The 22,649-nt window shown below is 38.4% G+C and overlaps 1 protein-coding gene across 1 annotated transcript in view; it reads right to left on the reverse strand.

The window, feature by feature from the left end:
- Positions 1–22,649, reverse strand: part of LONP2 (lon peptidase 2, peroxisomal) — a 119,619-nt gene that overhangs the window by 40,398 nt on the left and 56,572 nt on the right. The window contains exons 9-11 of the mRNA XM_025852359.2: positions 11,778–11,928; positions 9,617–9,743; positions 5,821–5,954 (exon numbers count right to left, since the gene is read on the reverse strand). Coding sequence (XP_025708144.1) covers positions 5,821–5,954; positions 9,617–9,743; positions 11,778–11,928 — 412 coding nt within the window. The remainder of the gene's footprint in view (positions 1–5,820; positions 5,955–9,616; positions 9,744–11,777; positions 11,929–22,649) is intronic.

The raw sequence follows: 22,649 nt of genomic DNA on the forward strand, positions 1-22,649 counted from the left end.
GGTGCGCAGGAAGCCAGTGGCCATGTTGTGAGCCTATGTGGTGAGAGACTAAAGACCTGGCTAATAGTCAACAAGGAACAGAAGTTGGCTAACCACCATGTAAGTAACCTTGGAAGATCTTCCCTGAGTTGAGCCTTAGTTGGTGGACGGCTTGACTATAACCTCATGGGAGGTCTTGAGCCAGAACTCCCCAGCTAAGTTTAAGCTGCTCCTGAATTCCTGACCCACAGACATTGTGAGATGATAAATGTTTGTTAAATGCTTTAATCTACTAGATTTTAGGGTAATTTGTTATACAGCCTTAGATAACTAATGTAAAATCCAAAAGATAAAGATAGTTCTGCAACAAGTAGAAGACTGCTCCAAGAAGTCAAAGATAAAAGAATTTAGCAAAAAGTTACATAAAGCTCCGAGGCCACTTCCTAATAACATTATATACAGTATTCTCCATTAAAAAAGAGTCTGTCATGCATTCATGACAGTGGACAAGAGAATGGGTATGACTGAGATTTATAGAAGACTGAAAAAAAAACTTAAAGAATCAAAACACTTGATTCTCCTGCAGAAACAACTTCCTGTTTTGGTTACAAAGGAGCCACACTTAAAATAACTATCATAAAGGACACTTAGGGCCTGAGAAATCAATGGCAGGAAGCCGCAACAAAGAACCTTGAAGGTGGCCTGACAGAAGAGGATTCCTCCCGGAAATGGATCCAAGAAAGGCTAGGAGAATAGCTAGCCTCAGAAATGAGTGGGATGTAAAGTGACAAAAGCACAAGCAAGGAGCAGGCATCCAAACCCCTTAGCACACGGTTCTTCCCATGGCATCTGACCCCCTGGCAGTACTAAGCCGACTTAGTGGCTGTGGCAGGATACCTTTCCTCCCCTGGTCAGTAGTGTGGTGCACTGGAAGAATTAAAGTTAATGAATGAGGAGAACTGGTGCTATAAAATTCAAATATTTTATCTTGACGCATTTTTAACTGTAAAGTTGTCTGGAAGGGACATACCAAATTAAGGATACTGTATCTACCTCCTTCCACTTAATATTAGGTTGATTTTACTGCCATATACAAGGTAAATGTATCAGAGAAACAATACATGTCAAAATGCAACCCAGTCAAACTGAGATCCAGACCGAACTACGGAAATTGCCACAGAGTTAGATCTGTGGTCTAGCCAGCATTTTATGGTCAGCAGGGTCCCCAGGGAATCTATCATGAAAGGACAGGCATGTTTTCACTGACATCAAATCCTATTGCTTATTACTCAAACCACCCAACCACTTGGCTTTTTTTCTGACTTACAGCTTCTGTTTTCCTAGGGACTGGGAAACAGATAGCCAAGTTTATAAATATGTATCTGTTAACAGAATCAAACAGGCAAGGCACAGTGTTTATTGGGGAATGTTGTGAAGGGATATGAACTGAATTCGAGGCAAGCTAGCTGGCTACTGAGAATCCTGTACAAATGAGATTTTATCATAGTCAATTAGGTGAGGAGTGTGGCCCAAGGGCACAAAACAAAGGCTATAGCTGGTAATTTCTTCACAGGTTTTGTTTTCTGCCTACTTTGGTTATCATCATTATTTCTATTCAACATCTTCTTGGAGGTCCCATCTAGTGCATTAGGGAAGACATGAAATAAAAGGCATAATGACTGCAAAGGAAAAATAGAAATTGACATTATTTACATTTGTGATGACTGACGGTGTATGCAGAAAATCCAGAAGAATCTACAGTTAGAATTAACAAGTCAATTTGCTGGATATGGGTCAATACAGTATTCCCATACAGTAGCAACAACAACAAAATCAGAAAATAAAAAATTAGAGATACCATTTACAGTAATATACATACACAAAGATCAAATAACTAGGAATATATCTAAAGAAAAATATGCAAAAGCTCATCACCGAAAACTATTAAAACACTTAAAACATTTATTAAGACTTAAATGAAGGTGATCATAAATTAGGAGATATGATAATATCATATTGTCAATTCTCCCCAAACTGATGTACAGATTCAATGCAGAGTCAAAGTATGAGATTTTATTTATTTACTTATTTATTGGTGGAAACTGACAAGCCGATTCTAAAATTTACATAGATATTTGAAGGACCTATAATAGCCAAGGCAATCTTGAAGAACAAGCTGGAGGACTTACACTAAACTAGCTATCCAGACTGTCTAGGGTGTCATTCTTGAAACTGTGTATGATGTCATCACTGGAAATTTCATCCCAAGCCCAGAGTACCTATTCACTTCTCCCACGTTAGCTAGTTTAATTCATTGTTCCTATAAGTATCTGTGATCTTCATAACATAAACACGGTATTGCTTTAAGTGATTTTTAAAAGCTAATTTATAATGGCATCTTACATACCTCATGAATAACCATTAAATCCATGTCAATCCTTTTTTTTCTAACTTTTCAATCCTTTCTATGAAATAAGAAACTAATAAATACTGTATTTTTCAAAAACAGAGCCTGCTCCATATTCTGAAAAACTGTAAGAATTGATTACAACACAAATCCTTTCCTGAGGATAATTTTTGATGAGAAACTCTTACTAGATGCTAAGTGGACACATGATACAGAAGTACTTGAACAAATGGACATTTGCCTGACTCTTTACAGAGACACATCCAAGGATGCAAATCTGAATAAATCAGACATTTGTGTATGTAGGAAAAGGCAGGCAAAAAGGAGAATAAAACTTTAGCCACATTTATTTTTTTCATCTCCCAACCCAACTAATATCCCAGAAAGGAAAAGAGCAATTCAGAATACACTAGTAAACATGAAGAAAACATAGGCATCACTGCTTTTATGAATTATTTCCCATACTTTATGCATAAGTGACCGAAAAAGGTAAAATATTCCTCCTCTAACGTGGATCAACATAAATCCCACCAGGCTTTTAAAACTCCGTTATTATTTGTTCTGTTTAACTGCCAGTTCAGACCCCACAAATACAAAGACAACTGTTCACAGACCAGAGTTTCTGGGCCTACTCCAGAAAGTGTGTTTGATACACTGGAGGTTTCTGCCTGTTTTGAAGCTTGTGGCCTGAAATTACTTTTCTTCCTGGCAGTAACTCTAAGTCCAGCAATATTTTTAACATTAAAAATAACTCCCTCACTACATTCCTTGAAATTTCTAAAACAACTGTCCTATTTTATACTCTAATTTTATTTTTTTTAAAGATTTTATTTATTTGAGAGAGAGAATGAGATAGAGAGAGAGCATGAGAGGGGGGAGGGTCAGAGGGAGAAGCAGACTCCCTGCTGAGCAGGGAGCCCGACGCGGGACTTGATCCCGGGACTCCAGGATCATGACCTGACCCGAAGGCAGTCGCTTAACCAACTGAGCCACCCAGGCGCCCTATACTCTAATTTTAAAGAATTCATTTCTTAATGAGAAACTTTCAATTATTAAGCCATTTGAACTTTACAGCATAAAAACCTGTTATCGACCCTTTTGTAGGAATTTTCCTTTTGGATTGGTTGAGTTGATAAACACTAATTTCAAGATACTTATAATTATCTTACTAAAATCTGGAGGAGTCATTTACAGTAAACTCAAGGGCATCTTACAATATTAGAAGTAGCTTAGAGTCCATAGGCCTCTAATGAGAACCACAACCAAAATCATCATTAAGAGACAAGGATTTATCCTAATTATTTATTTATCTGGATGACCTAGGTAGTATCTTAACTACTTAAATCTGCTTAGGTATGTTATCATGTGGGATTTGTTCTGTGAATCATGGATTAAGAAAAGATAACTAGGGGTGCCTGGCTGGCTCAGTCAGAACATGTGACTCTTGATCTTGGGGTCCTGAGTTCGAGCCCCACGTTGGGTGTAGATTATTACTTAAATAAATAAAAACTTAGAACAAATAAATAATTACATGTTGCCCTTAAAAACTGCATGTTCCCACATAGCTCACAAGTTCTTTGAACGAGTTCTTGAATATTTCAGGGTTATCTTTAAATAGCTAATATGATCACAGACATTATTGGAAATATGCTAATGGCTATATGTATAAACATTAAGCACTGCATAACTATGGGAAGTTTCCTTCGGCAACAAATCGCTCTGAATGCATTTGTATAAATCCCCAAACATATCATCTCAATCCTAAACACAATTTTCAAAATAAGTTAACTAGATAAACTCATTTCACTGTCTGCCTAGTACAAAAAGACATAGGCTCAGGTGCTTCAGCCCACAGCACAAAGGGAGTGTTCTAAGAATAAAAAGGGGGAAATTCAGGAGGATCTAGGCCGTATATTTAGAAAGAGAAGAAGGGGAAAAATACCTCAGTTCTCCACTGTCACTGTCAGCTATGCCAGTAATTCCACTCTTGATAGGCTATCATTCACCTAAGGCACTTTTTAAAAATTCATATTTTTGAAAATGATGGCCTGAACATGTGTTTATCTTTAAACTTCCTCTCCAAATCCTACTAAAATGACAATTAAGAAATCAAAAAAGTATAAACCCTTAAGAACAAAAAGAGTAAGAAAGACGACAACAGCTAATCAGAGATGCTGACAATATTTTGGAAAACAAAGTGGGTCGACAGGAAGTAACAAACATTTAGGCTAGAGAAAGGAGAAACCTTAATGTTATCCATAAAATGCTGTAAAGGCTCGGGAATTTGAGGTACCCCTGAAAATATCAATGAGGAATGGTACCAACAGAAAAATGTTAAGGTCCATGGAAGAAATAATCAGAGCTTAAGATCCCTACGCCCACTCCATATAGCAAGGACACCACCCCTCTCTAGCTCAACAGAAGATGGGAAGCTTATTTCTCCCTGGAGAAAATGAACCAGGGAGGTTCTTGGCATAGTGGGAGCAGGGGTGAAGCATCATACTGGAAATTGGAGGATTACATGAAAGTCCATTTTTTTGATGATAGAGTGTAAAATGCACTGTGCTTAGCAACAAAAGGAAAAACAGGGAAGATGTTTACATCTATTCCACTAAGTTTATCACAAATTACAGTTCTTCAAAAGCACTCATCAAACTGTTCTAGAAAGAGCTATGGAAATGGTAGAACATCTAATAAACCTCTTCACTGTAGAAAATTTCAACTCCCTACTACTCAAGTCATGTTTGTTAAAGCAAGTTTTGGCAAGTTGTGTAGTAGCATGATATGATGAACGGAGACCCCGTATGAGTCTGCAGCAAGAAGTTAAAACATTCTAACTGGGTACCAATGGAAATGTTCACATTTGATTAATTTTAGGAATAGAAACCTTCCCTTTCTTTCCCTATCACAAATTCCACAATTATTTTTTTAAGAAAAAATAATTTAAATTACATTTTAATTGTATACCTATCGAAGAAAATGTGTGAGAAAAACAAATTATGACATATAAAGCTCTTCCAGAGTATAAAGATCTACCCTTGCAGTATTTGGACAGCTTGGATTTTTAACTGGTGTAATAACTTCCTATGCTATAAATACTGAAAGACTTTACAACAGTTTGGATCAGAAAGAAAAAAGAGAACACCAGAACCTATACATAAAGCAGATCATCATAAATCTGGAGAAATTTATGATATCCTTAAAGCACTGATATTGAGTATTATTCCAGCTGAAACTCTGTACTATTTGTAAAAGAGAATCCCCTTGATAAAATATATCAATGTTGAGTTATTACTTACTCATTGGATGTATCTACTGGTGGAGTAGTATGTACCACTGCTCCAAGGGCTACCCAACACCATCCCTCCATGTTCAACTTTTTTTGCTATTGATTCTACCACCAAGCCCAAGAGCCCCAGATCAACATCACAGACCTTCTCCCTCAGCCACATCAGAACGGTCCAACTTGGCTTCTTTATGTTGTCCTTCTGCCACCTTCACAGCAACAGCTCGGCAAATGGCCCCAAACTTCCTGTCCAGAGATCGAACCCCTGCCTCCCTGGTATACCTGTCATCAAAGGAAAATATTTTATTTCTGGCTAAACACCACCTGTAAAAACAGAAATAATATGATTAACATTTATACTAAAGAAACAGTATACATTTGAAAGTCCATTACATTTTCTTAAGTACTAACTTCCTCACATTTAAAAATTCCTCATTAAAGTACTGTTATTTCTTAAGTATTCAGATGTATTTTCAGCTATAACTTTCCCCTTTATAGGGATTTTTATCTTTTTTTTTAAATTTTATTTATTTATTTGAGAGAGAGAGAATGAAAGACAGAGAGCACGAGAGGGAAGAGGGTCAGAGGGAGAAGCAAACCCCCCGCTGAGCAGGGAGCCCGATGTGGGACTTGATCCCCGGACTACAGGATCATGACCTGAGCCGAAGGCAGTCGCTTAACCAACTGAGCCACCCAGGCGCCCCAGGGATTTTTATCTTTAACTGTTATCCTATACTTAAAAACAAATCCGTGGTTCTTCAATTTATACTGCCAAAGTAAATTTGGCAGCACATAAAAAATCATTTACTCCTTGATGGTATGTGTAAGAGCTTTCTTAAGCAAAATTTGTCAATTTAAGAAATTTCTACATGAATTTATTATACCTGAAATATTGCTGAAAGAATCAGAAAAATAAATTGTCCCAACTAAAACAAAAATTAATCTTAGAAAGAAATCTAGTTTTTACTAGGAACTGTGCTAGTCACCTCTATTCAGTGTATTTTCTTAGAGACTTCTAAAGAAGGAAAACATGCTGATATAAGCACAGTGAATTTGTGAAGAAGATTCTAAATGTGGTTAAGCAGAGCGGTCTTAAAAAAACTTATGTTAGACTCAAATTCTATATGTCACTTCAAAAACCATTATATAACACAGCCATTTTTGGCCACCCAGCTTTGAATGGGTTTGAATAGGTAGCATCAGATAGAGAATATAGATTTATCTGAAAAACTGGATTTGATTAGGCACTCAGACACATATTCTGGACTTTAGGGAATCAGATTTCAAAACTTCTGAGAAAAGATAAATACAAACTTGGCAAAAACACTCTAAAGTAAAACTCATTTCAATCAAAGGGATAGGAGGAGGTAAGCATAAAGTCCATTATTACACAACTTCATATAATTTCAGTAAGGAAGAAAACAGGGAGGCATGTTAAAAATAAACAAACCAACATCTAAAAACAAAAACAAAAACCCAATGTAACCTTCTAGACAACTCACTGATGAGCTCAGATTAAAGGTCTGGACAAAAGATGAAAGAACAGGGATTGAGGAAGCTTACAGGGGAATAACATGAACATGGAGAAATAGTACCAGGAAGTTCAGAATAAACTTTCAGAAATAATGACATCCATAACAACACAAATGAAATACTGTTTTCTTTTTTTTTTCTTTTAAGGTTGTCAGAATAAGTCAGGAGCTAATGCAGACAGTATAATATTAACAGCTGACTGAAAGAAATGAGACACAACAACCCCTATTTAGTATTTTTAAACCAAAAAGGGAAGAATCACCAGTATTTAATAAGAAGTGGCTGATGTTTCTTATCTGTGACATGAGCATGAAGATGCTATATATACCAATTTCCAGAGGACCTAAAATTAATGATAATCAAGATGGAAAAAAATTCATTTGCTGCAACAGTAGATGAGACCAACAAAAAAATATACATAATTGCAAACTTCTACATTTGGGTTTTATAAAATTCAACCCTACCCTAAAAGTACAGAATGAGACAGACCAAATTTAGCAGAAATTCATATGAAAAACAACTAAAGATGTTCAGTAACTGTAAGTGCAACCTACAAAAGCTAAGAGTCTTGAGATACAGTCATAAAATAATATAATCAAAACAGGAAAGCCGGTGGTCTTATACCATGAACGGCTCAGGCGACATGTGAAATACTGAGTTCCACTCTGGGTGTTTCATTTTAAAGGGGACACTGATTTCACAGGCAGCATTCAAAAGACAACTAATCAGAAAGGTGAAGCCTTGAGAGTGGGTCAGGAGGAATGGTAAAGAGAAAAGGAAGGTTTAGCTTGAGAAAGAGAACATTTATAGGAAGTGGACCTGACTTTTTTTTTTAAATGCCAGAAGGGCTGTACAAGGGAGGAATTTGCCCTTAGATTCCAGGTGCTCCTAGAGAGCAGAACTAGAAAATTATAGGGAGGTGAACATAAAGATTATTTTGTAACAATTTATTTACTTACAGAGGAGTAGACAGCAGTGAGCCATCTAGCCCTGGAGGAACTCAGTAGGCTAGGTACACAGGGAGGGAGGTGGGACTAGATGAGATCTAAGACCCCCTCCCCTCCTCCTGAACATTATGGATCCACGACTATGACACACAAAAAGATGAAAAACACATCAAAAGATGAAAAACTGTACCCTAATCTCGGTAATTCATTAAATAGCCAAAACTGCTTGGAGTAGCAAATACCTGTGCTGTTTTTAAAAATATTAAAACTGTTCAGAGACATTTCTTAATGTCCATAGCTTTTAATATTTGATGTTTTAAGCTAATACATATATAAAAAAGAGTTCTCCAAGAACAACTGGGAAATACAAATAATGATTACTTTTTGAAGTCATTATTATTTCGATCCAGATATTTTTGTTCTCTCGCTCATATTTTACAGATGGGGAAGCTATCAAAAAGGTTAAGTGACTTGTTGAAAGTTACCCAAAGGTATCAGGGGTGTTATCTGGAATAATATTATTGTTGGAAGACTTCTGCATATAAATCACCTAATTATTTCTCCTGGCATTATCCACACAATGAATCACAAGTTAAGGAAAGGAAGTCCCAGGTCAGATCAGTCTTACTGTTTTGTGGATAAATTTAAATAGACTTCCATATAGACGTCTATAAGAAGGCTAGCTTAGATCAAAAAGCACTCTGACTGGCCAAACTCTAAGTCAAAGTTCAAAATGGAGAGATACTTTGCTTCTCCAGAAAAACAGCAGTTACTGTGAGGAGGACCGCGCGAGGAGTGTTTGGCAGCCTGACACAATTTGCCAGATGATGCAATGGATCTGTAACGCTGAGCCAGGAAAAGTAAGAGGCTGTTGCAGATATAAATTCTCAACAGGGTATATTTTCCATTCAAACATGCAATCTATAAATCAGACAAAGCAATACTCTACTCAGATAATTTATGTACTGCTTGCCACAGGCTTAAGCACTTGGTAGCTAACTTGGGAAAGCACCCTCTCTATCGTTCTGGTGTTAATTCCAAAGATGAAAATTATAAGGATGTTTAAAATCTCTCAAGGAGAAGAAAAGAAAATCTGAATAACTTAAAACAGGTGTTTCAAAGTAGCAATGCAATTCTTAAGAGAATTTAACTTTTAAGATCCTGGGGCATATAACGTGTCTCAATATTTTCCTTGTTTTTGATTCTTAATTTATCAAATGAATCCCTTACACCACTCTTTTGAAAAAGCTGAAATTCTGGCTCAACTAAAGTCCTCAGCTATGAAGACACTCTAAGTACTTTCCCTATGAATTTCTGCCTAATATGGAGCCCTGTGTAAATCAAGTTTTGGGAATGCTTGCTGGGAATCTGGTGGAGAGAAAGAAATGGATGCTGAGAGTTGCCAGTAAAATTGCTTCCTTTTCAGACTCAAACATTACCGAGGCCTCAGGACGGCTGACTAACCTGGTGATGATGTCAAGAGTAGTAACCTGTGGGATCTGAATCTGCTGAGGAGTCAGCCCATGCTGCTCCAGTTGCTTTGGGATCAAGTGCCTGTGGGCAATCTCAACCTTCTCCTCTTGTGTATACCCTAGGAAAAAAGTGATCTTATTTTGTAATTATTCACACAGCTTCCACAGTGCCATGCTTTTTTAAATGAATCAAATGCAGATTTAATGGATCTTGGATTTAGAATTAATTCAAGTGTTACTTCAACTAAGATTATAACCAGAAGAAATTTAACCTCCATTAGTAATTGTTAAAATTTCCAACTTTGTCCACAAATAAAGCATTTAGTAAGCACAGGTTTGAAAGTCTCTTGATTAAATAATGTATCTCTCAAGGAAGAGGAAAACTCTCAAATCTATTAAGATAATTATCTCCTTAACTCAAATGTGAATTTTTACTATTTAACAGGCAAATAATACAGCTCTTGTCTTTAGCAAAATTTCATACATAAGTGAAACAACTTACAACAACAACAAAGGATTCAAGTAAGTCACTGGTGGGTTCTAAGGCAAGAGCTGCAAAGGAGCTTTTTCAGAACCCTGCCTATAAATTTAAGCAACAAAACAGAAACTAAGACACCCCCATAGAAGTTTTTTCCCAATACATATTGGAATTATATATATAAATTATATAGTTAAAAGACTTTTTGTTCTTATTTATTTGAAAGCCTCAGGAATATAGATTTACTTTGTTTTCAAATCCTGTAAGAAAAAATTCTCCCTAAATTAATCACCCGACCTCATTTAACAAGGAAAAAAAAAAAGATGAACTGATACGACAGTTTTTGAGTAGAAAAAGGAAATAAGAAATGCCCAAATAGAAGATGGGATAATCAAACCTGCAGGAAGAGATTGGCATCATATGTCTACCTGTGCAGCAGCTGTCCTGATTATTTTACTTCACGTCAGTGTATCTTATGGATTCCTGCCTTAATTGGGAGTTTCCAGGCAATTGGGTCTCATTACTTTTTTATTTTAGTCTTTCTTAAAAGATTTTATTGATTTATTTGACAGAGAGAGAGAGCACAAGCAAGGGGAATGGCAGAGGGAGAGGGAGAAGCAGGCTCCCCACTGGGCAGAGAGACAGACACGGGGCTCAATCCCGGGACCCTGGGATCATGACCTGAGCCGAAGGCAGACGCTTAACTGACTGAGCCAGCCAGGCACCCCTATTTTAGTCTTAAAAATATGCACAAAGCAACTTTTTACTCTATCATATTTTAAAACTAAGTATCGGAACCTGCAGGGCTCACAGAAAACTAAGAAATGCAATTATCATTCACTTGATAGTAAAAATTTATTTCAAATTAGTATGAAATACATATTTAGATTATATTTAGAATCAAAATATATTTTGATTCTTGTCTATTTTCATTTTAACAAATTCCCACTTATGTTTCACCCCTCTAGCGAAAAATAATTCTAAGCAATTAAAAGAAAGTGAAAACACTGGGGTTTTTTAGTGTTAGTAACTAAAGGACTTTATCTTACACACTACAGTGAAGGGTAAGAAATGGTAAAAAGAAAAAAAATAGGGAACTATTTGACAGAAACAACTAAAAAGAAGAGGAATTTAAAAGCACCCTGCCCTGCACTTTTATGTAAAAGTGAGGCCAGATGTAATAAAAGTTCAGCAACTCTTTAGGACCCAACACTTAATGAGGAGAATAAATGATTACACTTTCTCAGACATAGTAAAAACTTCAAAATCTTATAGACAAGCTAAATTGACCATGTAAAGATCTATTATTGGTTTTTAGACACTCATTTTGAAAAGAAATGATTTTTATGTATAAGTTTAGAAATTGTTTCAAAGAAGAATGTCCAATGCTAAGAATTTTTTAATGAATGCAAAGTTAAGTCTGAAATTGTTATGCAAATTTTATTCTTGATGTTTTACAGAACATACACATAATCTTATATGTCATAGTTAAAACAAAGTTTTGTTGTTCCAGACTTTAAATTTACATAAAAGCTGGTTTATACGATACTTAGAACTTTGAAGATCATACACTGCCAAATCAACTTTTTACTCAAATTTCCACAGCACAACTTAAAGGGTTTTGCTCAGAAAGGAAAAAATTATCAAATAATGATTTTATTTATGAATCAGGTACCTGGGACCTGAATGATCTCCATTCTGTCCAACAAGGCAGGTGGAATAGTCGCAGTGGTATTGGCAGTAGCTATAAAAAGAACTTGGGAAAGGTCAAATGCCACATTTAGATAATGATCTGTGAAGTTATGGTTTTGTTCAGGATCCAACACCTGTGAGGGAACAATAAACATTTAAACAAATTCAGTAATTACAATAGAAAGCTAAAACACACATGAAACACACACGATGTACTAGCAACGTTGATATTTCTCATCAATATAGTTAGCTTGAGAAACACAGCGATAACACCAAAACCTGAGCACCATTCTTTACATTACCCATGTTCTAAATACTTAAAATTGTTCAATGTCAAAATATATAAAAGTAGAGAGAAGCAAAAATTATCCCTTCAAGCCCTGTTCTTAAATCTATTTACTAATGATTGACTGTGTAGTCATAAATAAGTTACCAACCTAACAGAACCAGTTTCCCTCTTGCTAACATATCCTCTCTTAACGGCTTTGGGAACATAAAGTAAATGTGTAGACTATTTTGAAATTCTTAGGTGAGACATAAGATAATCAGTATACTTCTCAAACATTATCCGTAAGTCTGGTTATAAAGTCTTTAACTGAAAGGAGAATTCCAAACAACAGTAAACTAGTAAAAATTACTATGCTACAATATTCTGATATAGCACAAGGAAAAATTCACTTTTAAAAAATGCATTAGAACAAAACTTTTGTTTTTAATGAGCAAAATATCAGTATCTCTTAAAATATTTTATTTGGAAAATTATATAATTTATCAATTAGATTCTTAAAACTTTGAACAACCGGATAAGAGAGAATGTATCTTCTTTAGGTTACTGCTCAAATGCTCCAACTCACAGGCATTCACGGTGGAGAGGCCTGCATAGGCCTTGGTGCCTTATACATGTCCTAAACCTTTAACATATTATCACTTTCATTTACACTAGATTATATACATATAAACAGGGTTGATACACATATTCAGAAAGAAGGTAAATGGACTAAAATATTTACCAATGATAATTTTACCACAGCACCAGCTTTTCCTCGCTTCTGATTCCCTTTCTAAGCTTTACTTATTGTTAAACATATGTACAAGTTAGTCTTAATTCAAAGCCCTATACAGAGAATCCTGAATTTGGTAAACATTCATTATTATTGGAAACTCAGTGTTTATCTAGAATACAATTCCTAGAAAGTTCTACTATTTATATTTTCACAAGACTTAGTAATGTTTAACCTTATAAAACTAAGGTACTTTAGAGAAATCAAAGACCATACTAATTATGTCCAGTACAGAACTGGTTAGGAGTGATCTTACTGTCTACCAATTATCTGAAAACTGTTAATCAATGTATGGAAAATAGGGCAATCATAGTTGAATGCATTATCTAGTTAAATAAAAACCTATTCTTTAATGGCTCTAATTAAATCTAACACATGTTGGATAAGTTTTAGAAATGGCTGTGAGACCTGTCCAAGCAAAGTAATTTTTTTCTCTTAAAATTAAAAGACAAGAGGGCGGAGCAAGATGGCAGAGGACTAGGAGATCTGGATTTCCTCTAGTCTCAGGAATTCAGTTGGATAGGGATCAAACCATTCTGAACACCTACGAACTCAACAGGAGATCGAGGAAAAGAATAGCAACAACTCTCTGAACAGAAAAGCAACCACTTTCTGGAAGGTAGGACGTGCGGAGAAGTGAATCCAAGGCCATATTCGGGAGGATAGACGGCGGGGGAGGGGGCCTCCGTCGGCCACTTCTGGCAACTGACAGAGCCGCGGAGCACAAAATCGGAACTTTTAGAAGTCGGCTCCGCTGAGGGACGTCGCTCCAGTGGCTAAGGCGGGGGGTGGTGGTACCCTCGCTGGGACAGTGTGGTCTCAGGAGGCACGGAGTCACAGAAAGGCCAGGGATGCCTGAGTGTGGCAGAGCTCCCAGGTATTGGAGCGGGGAAGCCGGCTGCAGAGATGGAGACGAGGAGTGGGCTCTCAGCTCGGGGTTGCCATAAACTGTGATCGGTGACAGTCAGGCCACTGCTCCTCCAGCAGGGACCCAACAAGCGGCAGAGACGGGGAGACTCCCCTTCCTCCCCGGGGAGGAGCGGTGCGGGAGCGCACCGCAGGGATCTGCTGGGTTTGAAGACTCCGCACGGGGTTGGGTGCCAGAGATAGAAACGCTCCGTCACAGGCGGGGTGAGCACGGAGTGCGGCCAGAGACCGGGGAGACGGAGTGACTGACTGCTTTTCTCTGGGGGTACACTGAGGAGCCGGGCCCCAAGTTCTCGGCACCTCCCGGGCAAGAGTGGGAGGCCGCCATTTTCACTCTGGTCCTCCAAAGCTGCACGGAAACTTGCAGGGAACAAAAGCTCCTGAGAGCAAACAGGAGCGGATTGCTTACCCTGGACTCACAAGGGCAGGGCAATTCCACCTCCGGCAAAGACATTTGGGAACCACGGCAACAGGCCCCTCCCCCAGAAGATCAGCAAGAACAGCCAGCCAAGACCAAGTTTACCAATGAGAACAGCAGAACTCCAGCGCTAGGGGTAAACTGCACATAGAATTCATGGCTTTTTTACCATGATTCTTTAGTCTTTCAAAGTTAATTATTTTTAACTGTTTCTTTTTTGAATTTTTCTTTTTCCCATTTTCAACCAACATCTTATCAATCCCTTTTTTAAAAAAACATTTTTATTTTTCATTTTTAGAGTCATATTCTATCCCTTCATACTAGTTACCCTTATTTTTGGCATATATATATAAGTTGTTCTCTCTTTAAAATTTTAAGATACACTTTCTTCTAACAGATCAAAATATAGCCTAAATCTCCAGTGTATGGCTTTGTTCAGTCTCCTGCCTGAGCACATTCTCGCCCCCTTTTTGTTCTATTTTTTTAAATTCCCTCCTTTTTTCTTCAAACAACTTATCAATTCCTTTTATAAAATTTTTTATAATTTTCATCTTTACAGTCATATTCCATCCCTTCATCGTATCAACCCTTATTTTGCACATGTATGTCTTTTTTTCTTTAAAATTTTGGGAGGAACTTTCTTCTAACAGACCAAAATACACCCAAAATCTAGTGTGTGGCACTGATCTATGCACCAGCCTGATCATATTTGATCATATTGGTTTTTTTTGTTCTGTTGTTTGTTTTTATCTTTCTCCTCTTCTTTTTTTTCCCTCTTTTTTCTTTCTTTCCCTTTCCTTTCCCCTGATTTCAGGTCTTTTCTGATTTGTTTAGAGTATATTTTCTGGGGACATTGTTACCCTGTTAGCATTTTGTTCTCTCATTCATCTATTCTCCTCTGGACAAAATGACAAGACGGAAAAAATCACCTCAACAAAAAGAACAAGAGGTAGAACCGAATTGCCAGGGACCTACTCAATACAGACATTAGTACGATGTCGAACCTAGGGTTCAGAATCATGATTTTAAAGATACTAGCTGGGCTTGAAAAAAGCATGGAGGTTATCAGAGAAACCCTTCCTGGAGAAATAAAAGAACTAAAATGTAACGGAGTCGAAATCAAAAAGGCTATTAATGAGGTGCAATAAGAAATGGGGGCACTAACTGCTAGGATATACGAGGCAGAAGAGAGAATCAGTGATATAGAAGACCAAATGATGGAAAATAAAGAAACTGAGAAAAAGAGAGAGAAACAACTACTGGACCACAAGGGCAGAATTCGAGAGATAAGCAATACCATAAGACGAAACAACAACAGAATAACTGGGATCCCAGAAGAAGAAGAAAGAAAGAGAGGGGCAGAAGGTATATTGGAGCAAATTATAACAGAAAACTTCCCTAATGTGGGGAAGGAAACAGATATCAAAATCCAGGAGGCACAGAGAACCGCTCTCAAAATCAATAAAAATAGGTCAACACCCAACATCTAAGAGTAAAACTTACAAGTCTCAGAGACAAAGAGAAAATCCTGGAAGTAGCTCGGAAGAAGAGATACGTAACCTATAATGGTAGAAACATTAGATTGGCAACGGACCTACCCACAGAGACCTGGCAGTCCAGAAAGGACTGGCATGATACATTCAGAGCACTAAACAAGAGAAATATGCAGCCAAGAATACTATATCCAGCTAGGCTATCACTGAAAATAGAAGGAGAGATAAAAAGCTTCCAGGACAAACAAAAACTAAAGGAATTTGCAAACACGAAACCAGCCCTACAAGAAACATTGAAAGGGGTTCTCTAAGCAAAGAGAGAGCCTAAAAGCAGCATAGACCAGAAAGGAACACAATATACAGTAACAGTCACCTTACAGGCAAAACAATGGCACGAAATTCATATCTTTCAATAGTTACCCTGAATGTAAATGGGCTAAATGCCTCAATCAAAGACACAGGCTATCAGATTGGACTAAAAAACAAGACCCATCGATATGCGGTCTGCAAGAGACTCATTTTAGACCCAAAGACACCCCCACATTCAAAGTGAGGGGGTGGGGGCGCCTGGGTGGCTCAGTTGGTTAAGCGATTGCCTTCGGCTCAGGTCATGATCCTGGAGTCCCGGGATCGAGTCCTGCATCAGGCTCGCTGCTCAGCTGGGAGTCAGCTTCTCCCTCTAACCCTCCCCCCTCTAATGCTCTATCACATTCTCATAAATAAATAAATAAAATCTTTAATAGAAAAAAAAGTGAGGGGATGGAAAACCATTTACCATGCCATCGGACCCCAAAGAAAGCTGGGGTGGCAATCCTTATATAAGAAAAATTAGATTTTAGGAGGTGGAGCAAGACGGCGGAGGAGTAGGAGACCTGGATTTCGTCTGGTCTCAGGAATTCAGCTGAATAGGGATCAAACCATTCTGAACACCTACGAACTCAACAGCAGATCGAAGAGGAGAGTAGCAACAACTCTCTGAACAGAAAAGCGACCACTCTCTGGAAGGTAGGACGTGCGGAGAAGTGAATCCAAGGCCATATGCGGGAGGATAGACGGCGGGTGAGGGAGCCTCCGTCGGCCGCTTCTGGCAAGTGCTAGAGCCGCGGAGCACAAAATCGGAACTTTTAGAAGTCGGCTCCGCTGAGGGACATCGCTCTAGTGGCTAAGTGGGGGGTGGAACCCTTGCGGGACAGTGTGGTCTCAGGACCCTCGGGGTCACAGAAAGACCAGGGGTGCCTGAGTGCGGCAGAGCTCCCAGGGATCGGAGCGGGAAAGCCGGCAGCAGAGACGGAGCCGAGGTGCGGGCTCTCAGCTCGGGGTTGCCATAAACGGTGATCCGCGGCCCAGTCGGGCCACGGCTCCTCCAGCAGGGACCCAACAAGCGGCAGAACCGGGGAGACTCCCCTTCCTCCCCGGGAGGAGCGGCGCGGGAGCGCACCGCAGGGATCTGCTGGGTTTAGAGACTCCACACGGGGTTGGTGACAGAGATAAACACGATCAGTCACAGGCCAGGTGAGCACGGAGTGCAGCCGGACACCAGGGAGACAGGAGTGACTGACAGCTTTTCTCTGGGGGCACACTGAGGAGTGGAGCCCCGAGTTCTTGCCTCCTCTGGGGCAGAGATTGGGAGGCTGCCATTTTCACTGTCTTCCTACAAAGCTGTACGGAAAGCTTGCAGGGAACAAAAGCTCCTGAGAGCAAACCCGAGCAGCTTGCTTAGCCCGGACCGACAAGGGCGGGGCAATTCCGCCTCCAGTAAAGACATTTGGGAACCACCGCAACAGGCCCCTCCCCCAGAAGATCAGCACGAACGGACAGGAAGCCAAGACCAAATTTACCGATCAAGGAGAACGGGAGAACTCCAGTGCTAGGGGAATACGGCACATAGAATTCATGGCTTTTTTTACCATGACTCATTAGTTTTTCAAAGTTAATTTAAAAAATTTTTTTTTAAATTTCTCTTTTTCCCTTTTTCAGTCAACATCTTATCAATCCCTTTTTAAAAGAAAAACTTTTTATTTTTCACTTTTAGAGTCATATTTTATCCCTTCAGAGTAGTTACCCTTATTTTTGGCATATATATAGAAGTTGTCCTCTCTTTAAAATTTTGAGATACAGTTTCTTCAAACAGATCAAAATATACCCTAAATCACTAGTATATGGCTTGCTTCTAGTCTCCTGCCTGATCACATTCTCTCCCTTTTTTTTTTAAATCTTCTTTTTTCTTTTTTCAAACAACTTATCGTATCAGTTCGTTTTATAAAATCTTTTATAATTTTCATCTTTACAGTCATCTTCCATCCCTTCATTGTATCAAACCTTATTTTGCACATATATAAGTCTTCTTCCTTTAAAATTTTAGGAGGCACTTTTTTCTACCAGACCAAAATGCGCCCCAAATCTAGTGTGTGGCACTGATCTATGCACTAGCCTGATCATATATGATCATATTCGGTTTTTTTTTGTATTGTTCTGTTTTTGTTTTTAATCTTTTTGTTTTTGTTTTTGTTTTCTTTCTTTTCCCGTTCTTTTTTCTTTCTTTCCCTTTCTTTTCCCCTGGTTTCAGGTCTTTTCTGATTTGTATACAGTATATTTGCTGGGGATGTTGTTACCCTGTCAGAATTTTGTTCTCTCATTCATCTATTCTCCTCTGGACAAAATGACAAGATGAAAAAAATCACCTCAGAAAAAAGAAGAGGTAGTACACTCAGCCAGGGACCTACTCAATACGGACATGAGTACGATGTTGGACCTAGAGTTCAGAATCATGATTTTAAAGATACTATCTTGAAAAAAGCTTGAAAAAAGCGTGGAAGTTATTAGAGAAACCCTTTCTGGAGAAATAAAAGAACTAAAATCTAACCAAGTCGAAATCAAAAAGGCTATTGATGAGGTGCAATCAAAAATGGGGGCCCTAACTGCTAGGATAAATGAGGCAGAAGAGAGAATCAGCGATATAGAAGACCAGACGATGGAAAATAAAGAGGCTGAGAAAAAGAGAGAGAAACAACTACAGGATCACGAGGGCAGAATTCGAGAGATAAGCGATACGATAAGACGAAACAACATTAGAATAATTGGGATCCCAGAAGAAGAAGAAAGAGAGAGGGGCAGAAGGTATATTGGAGCAAATTATAGCAGAGAACTTCCCTAATGTGGGGAAGAAAACAGGCATCAAAATCCAGGAGGCACAGAGAACCGCTCTCAAAATCAATAAAAATAGGTCAACACCCCGACATCTAAGAGTAAAACTTACGAGTCTCAGAGACAAAGCGAAAATCCTGAAAGCAGCTCAGGAGAAGAGATATGTAACCTACAATGATAGAAATATTAGATGGGCAAAAGACCTATCCACAGAGACCTGGGAGGCCAGAAAGGACTGGCATGATATCTTCAGAGCACTAAATGAGAAAAATATGCAGCCAAGAATACTATATCCAGCTAGGCTCTAATTGAAAATTGAAGGAGAGATAAAAAGCTTCCAGGACAAACAAAAACTAAAGGAATTTGCAAACACAAAACCAGCCCTCCAAGAAATATTGAAAGGGGTCCTCTAAGCAAAGAGAGAGACTAAAAGGAGCACAGATCAGAAAGGAACAGAAACAATATACAGTAACAGTCACCTTACAGGCAATACAATGGCACTAAATTCATACCTTTCAATAGTTACCCTGAATGTAAATGGGCTCAATGCCCCAATCAAAAGACACAGGCTATCAGATTGGATTCAAAAACAAGACTCATCAATATGCTGTCTGCAAGAGACTCATTTTAGACCCAAAGACACCCCCAGATTGAAAGTGAGGGTGTGGAAAACCATTTACCATGCTAATGGACACCAAAAGAAAGCTGGGGTGGCAATCCTTCTATCAGACAAATTAGATTTTAAACCAGAGACTGTAATAAGAGATGAGGAAGGACACTATATCCTACTTAAAGGGTCTATCCAACAAGAAGATCTAACAATTGTAAATATCTATGCCCCAAACATGGGAGCAGCCAATTATATAAGGCAATTAATAAGAAAAGCGAAGAAACACATTGACAACAATACAATAATACTGGGGGACTTTAACACCCCCCTGACTGAAATGGACAGATCATGTAAGCAAAAGATCAACAAGGAAATAAAGACTTTAAATGACACACTGGACCAAATGCACTTCACAGACATATTCAGAACATTCCATTCCAAAGCAACAGAATACACATTCTTCTCTAGTGCCCATGGAACACTGTACAGAATTGATCACATCCTAGGTCATAAATCAGGTCTCAACCGGTACCAAAAGAATGGGATTATTCCCTGCATATTTTCAGACCACAATGCTTTGAAACTAGAACTCAATCATAAGAGGAAAGTCAGAAAGAACTCAAATACATGGAGGCTAAAGAGCATCCTACTAAGGAATGAATGGGTCAACCAGGAAATTAAAGAAGAATTTAAAAAATTCATGGAAACCAATGAAAATGAAAACACAACTGTTCAAAATCTTTGGCATACAGCAAAGGCAGTCCTGAGAGGAAAGTATATAGCAATACAAGCCTTTCTCAAGAAACAAGAAAGGTCTCAAATACACAACCTAACCCTACACCTAAAGGAGCTGGAGAAAGAACAGCAAATATAGCCTAAACCCAGCAGGAGAAGAGAAATAATAAAGATCAGAGCAGAAATCAATTAACTAGACACCAAAAGAACAGTAGAACAGATCAACGAAACGAGGAGCTGGTTCTTTGAAAGAATTAACAAGATTGATAAACCCCTGGCCAGACTTATCAGAAAGAAAAGAGAAATGACCCAAATCAACAAAATCATGAATGAAAGAGGAGAGATTACAACCAACACCAAAGAAATACAAACAATTATAAGAACATAATATGAGCAACTCTATGCCAGCAAATTAGATAACCTGGAAGAAATGGGTGCATTCCTAGAGATGTATCAACTACCAAAATGAACCAGGAAGAAATAGAAAACCTGAACAGACCTATAACCACTAAGGAAATTGAAGGAGTCATCAAAAATCTCCCAACGAACAAAAGCCTAGGGCCAGATGGCTTTCCAGGGGAATTCTAGCAAACATTTAAAGATGAATTCATACCTATTCTCCTGAAAGTGTTCCAAAAAATAGAAATGGAAGGAAAACTTCCAAACTCGTTTTATGAGGCCACCATTCCCTTGATCCCCAAACCAGATGAAGACCCCATCAAGAAGGAGAATTACAGACCAATAACCTTGATGAACATGGATGTAAAAATTCTCACCAAAATACTAGCCAACAGGATCCAACAGTACATTAAAAGGATTATTCACCATGACCAAGTGGGATTTATCCCTGGGCTGCAAGGATGGTTTAACATCCGCAAATCAATCAACGTGATATTATACATTAACAAAAGAAAGAACAAGAATCATATGATCCTCTCAATAGATGCAGAAAAAGCATTTGACAAAGTACAGCATCCTTTCTTGATCAAAACTCTTCAGAGTATAGGGATAGAGGGTACATACCTCAATATCATAAAAGCCATCTATGAAAAACCTACAGCGAATATCATTCTCAATGGGGAAAAACTGAGAGCTTCCCCTGAGGTCAGGAACGCAGCAGGGATGTCCACTCTCACCACTGCTATTCAACATAGTATTAGAAGTCCTAGCCACAGCAATCAGACAACAAAAGAAATCAAAGGCCTCCGAATCGGCAAAGAGGAAGTCAAACTCTCGCTCTTTGCAGATGCTTTGATACTTTATGTGGAAAACCCAAAGGACTGCACCCCAAAAGTGCTAGAACTCATACAGGAATTCAGTAAAGTGGCAGGATGTAAAGTCAATGCACAGAAATCAGTGGCATTCCTATACACCAACAACAAGACAGAAGAGAGAGAAATTAAGGAGTCGATCCCATTTACAATTGCACCCAAAAACATAAGATACCTAGGAATAAATCTAACCAAAGAAGCAAAGGATCTGTACTCAGAAAACTATACAATAGTCACGGAAGAAATCGAGGAAGACACAAAAAAATGGAAAAACGTTCCATGCTCATGGATTGGAAGAACAAACATTGTGAAGATGTCAATGCTACCTAGAGCAATCTACACATTTAATGCAATCCCCATCAAAATACCATCCACTTTTCATGTGGTCTGTTGGCCATTTGGATGTCTTCTTTGGAAAAATGTCTGTTCATGTCTTCTGCCCATTTCTTGATTGGATTATTTGTTCTCTGGGTGTTGAGTTTGATAAGTTCTTTATAGATTTTGGATACGAGCCCTTTATCTGATATGTCATTTGCAGATATCTTCTCCCATTTTGTCGGTTGTCTTTTGGTTTTGCGGATTGTTTCTTTTGTTGTGCAAAAGCTTTTTATCTTGACGAAGTCCCAATAGTTCATTTTTGCCCTTGCTTCCCTTGCCTTTGGCGATGTTTCTAGGAAAGAAGTTGCTGCGGCTGAGGTCGGAGAGGTTGCTGCCTGTGTTCTCCTTTAGGATTTTGATAGACTCCTTTCTCATGTTTAGGTCTTTCAATCATTTTGAGTCTATTTGTCATCTGTCCACAATAGCCAAACTGTGGAAAGAGCCAAGATGTGCATCGACAGATGAATGGATGAGGATGTGGTATATATATACAATGGAATATTATGTAGCCATCGAAAGGAATGAGATCTTGCCAATTGCAACGACGTGGATGGAACTGGAGAGTGTTATGCTTAGTGAAATAAGTCAATCAGAGAAAGATATGTATCATATGATCTCACTGATATGAGGAATTCTTAGTCTCAGGAGACAAACTGAGGGTTGCTGGAGTGGGGGTGGGGTGGGAGGGATGGGGTGGCTGGGTGATAGACACTGGGGAGGGTATGTGCTATGGTGTGCGCTGTGAATTGTGCAAGACTGTTGAATCACAGATCTGTACCTCTGAAACAAATAATGTAATATATGCTAAGAAAAAAAAA

Source organism: Callorhinus ursinus, unplaced genomic scaffold (assembly GCF_003265705.2).
Source record: "Callorhinus ursinus isolate GAN/ISIS: 27379988/994484 unplaced genomic scaffold, GSC_fseal_2.0 scaffold56, whole genome shotgun sequence".
Taxonomy (NCBI): Eukaryota; Metazoa; Chordata; class Mammalia; order Carnivora; family Otariidae; genus Callorhinus; species Callorhinus ursinus.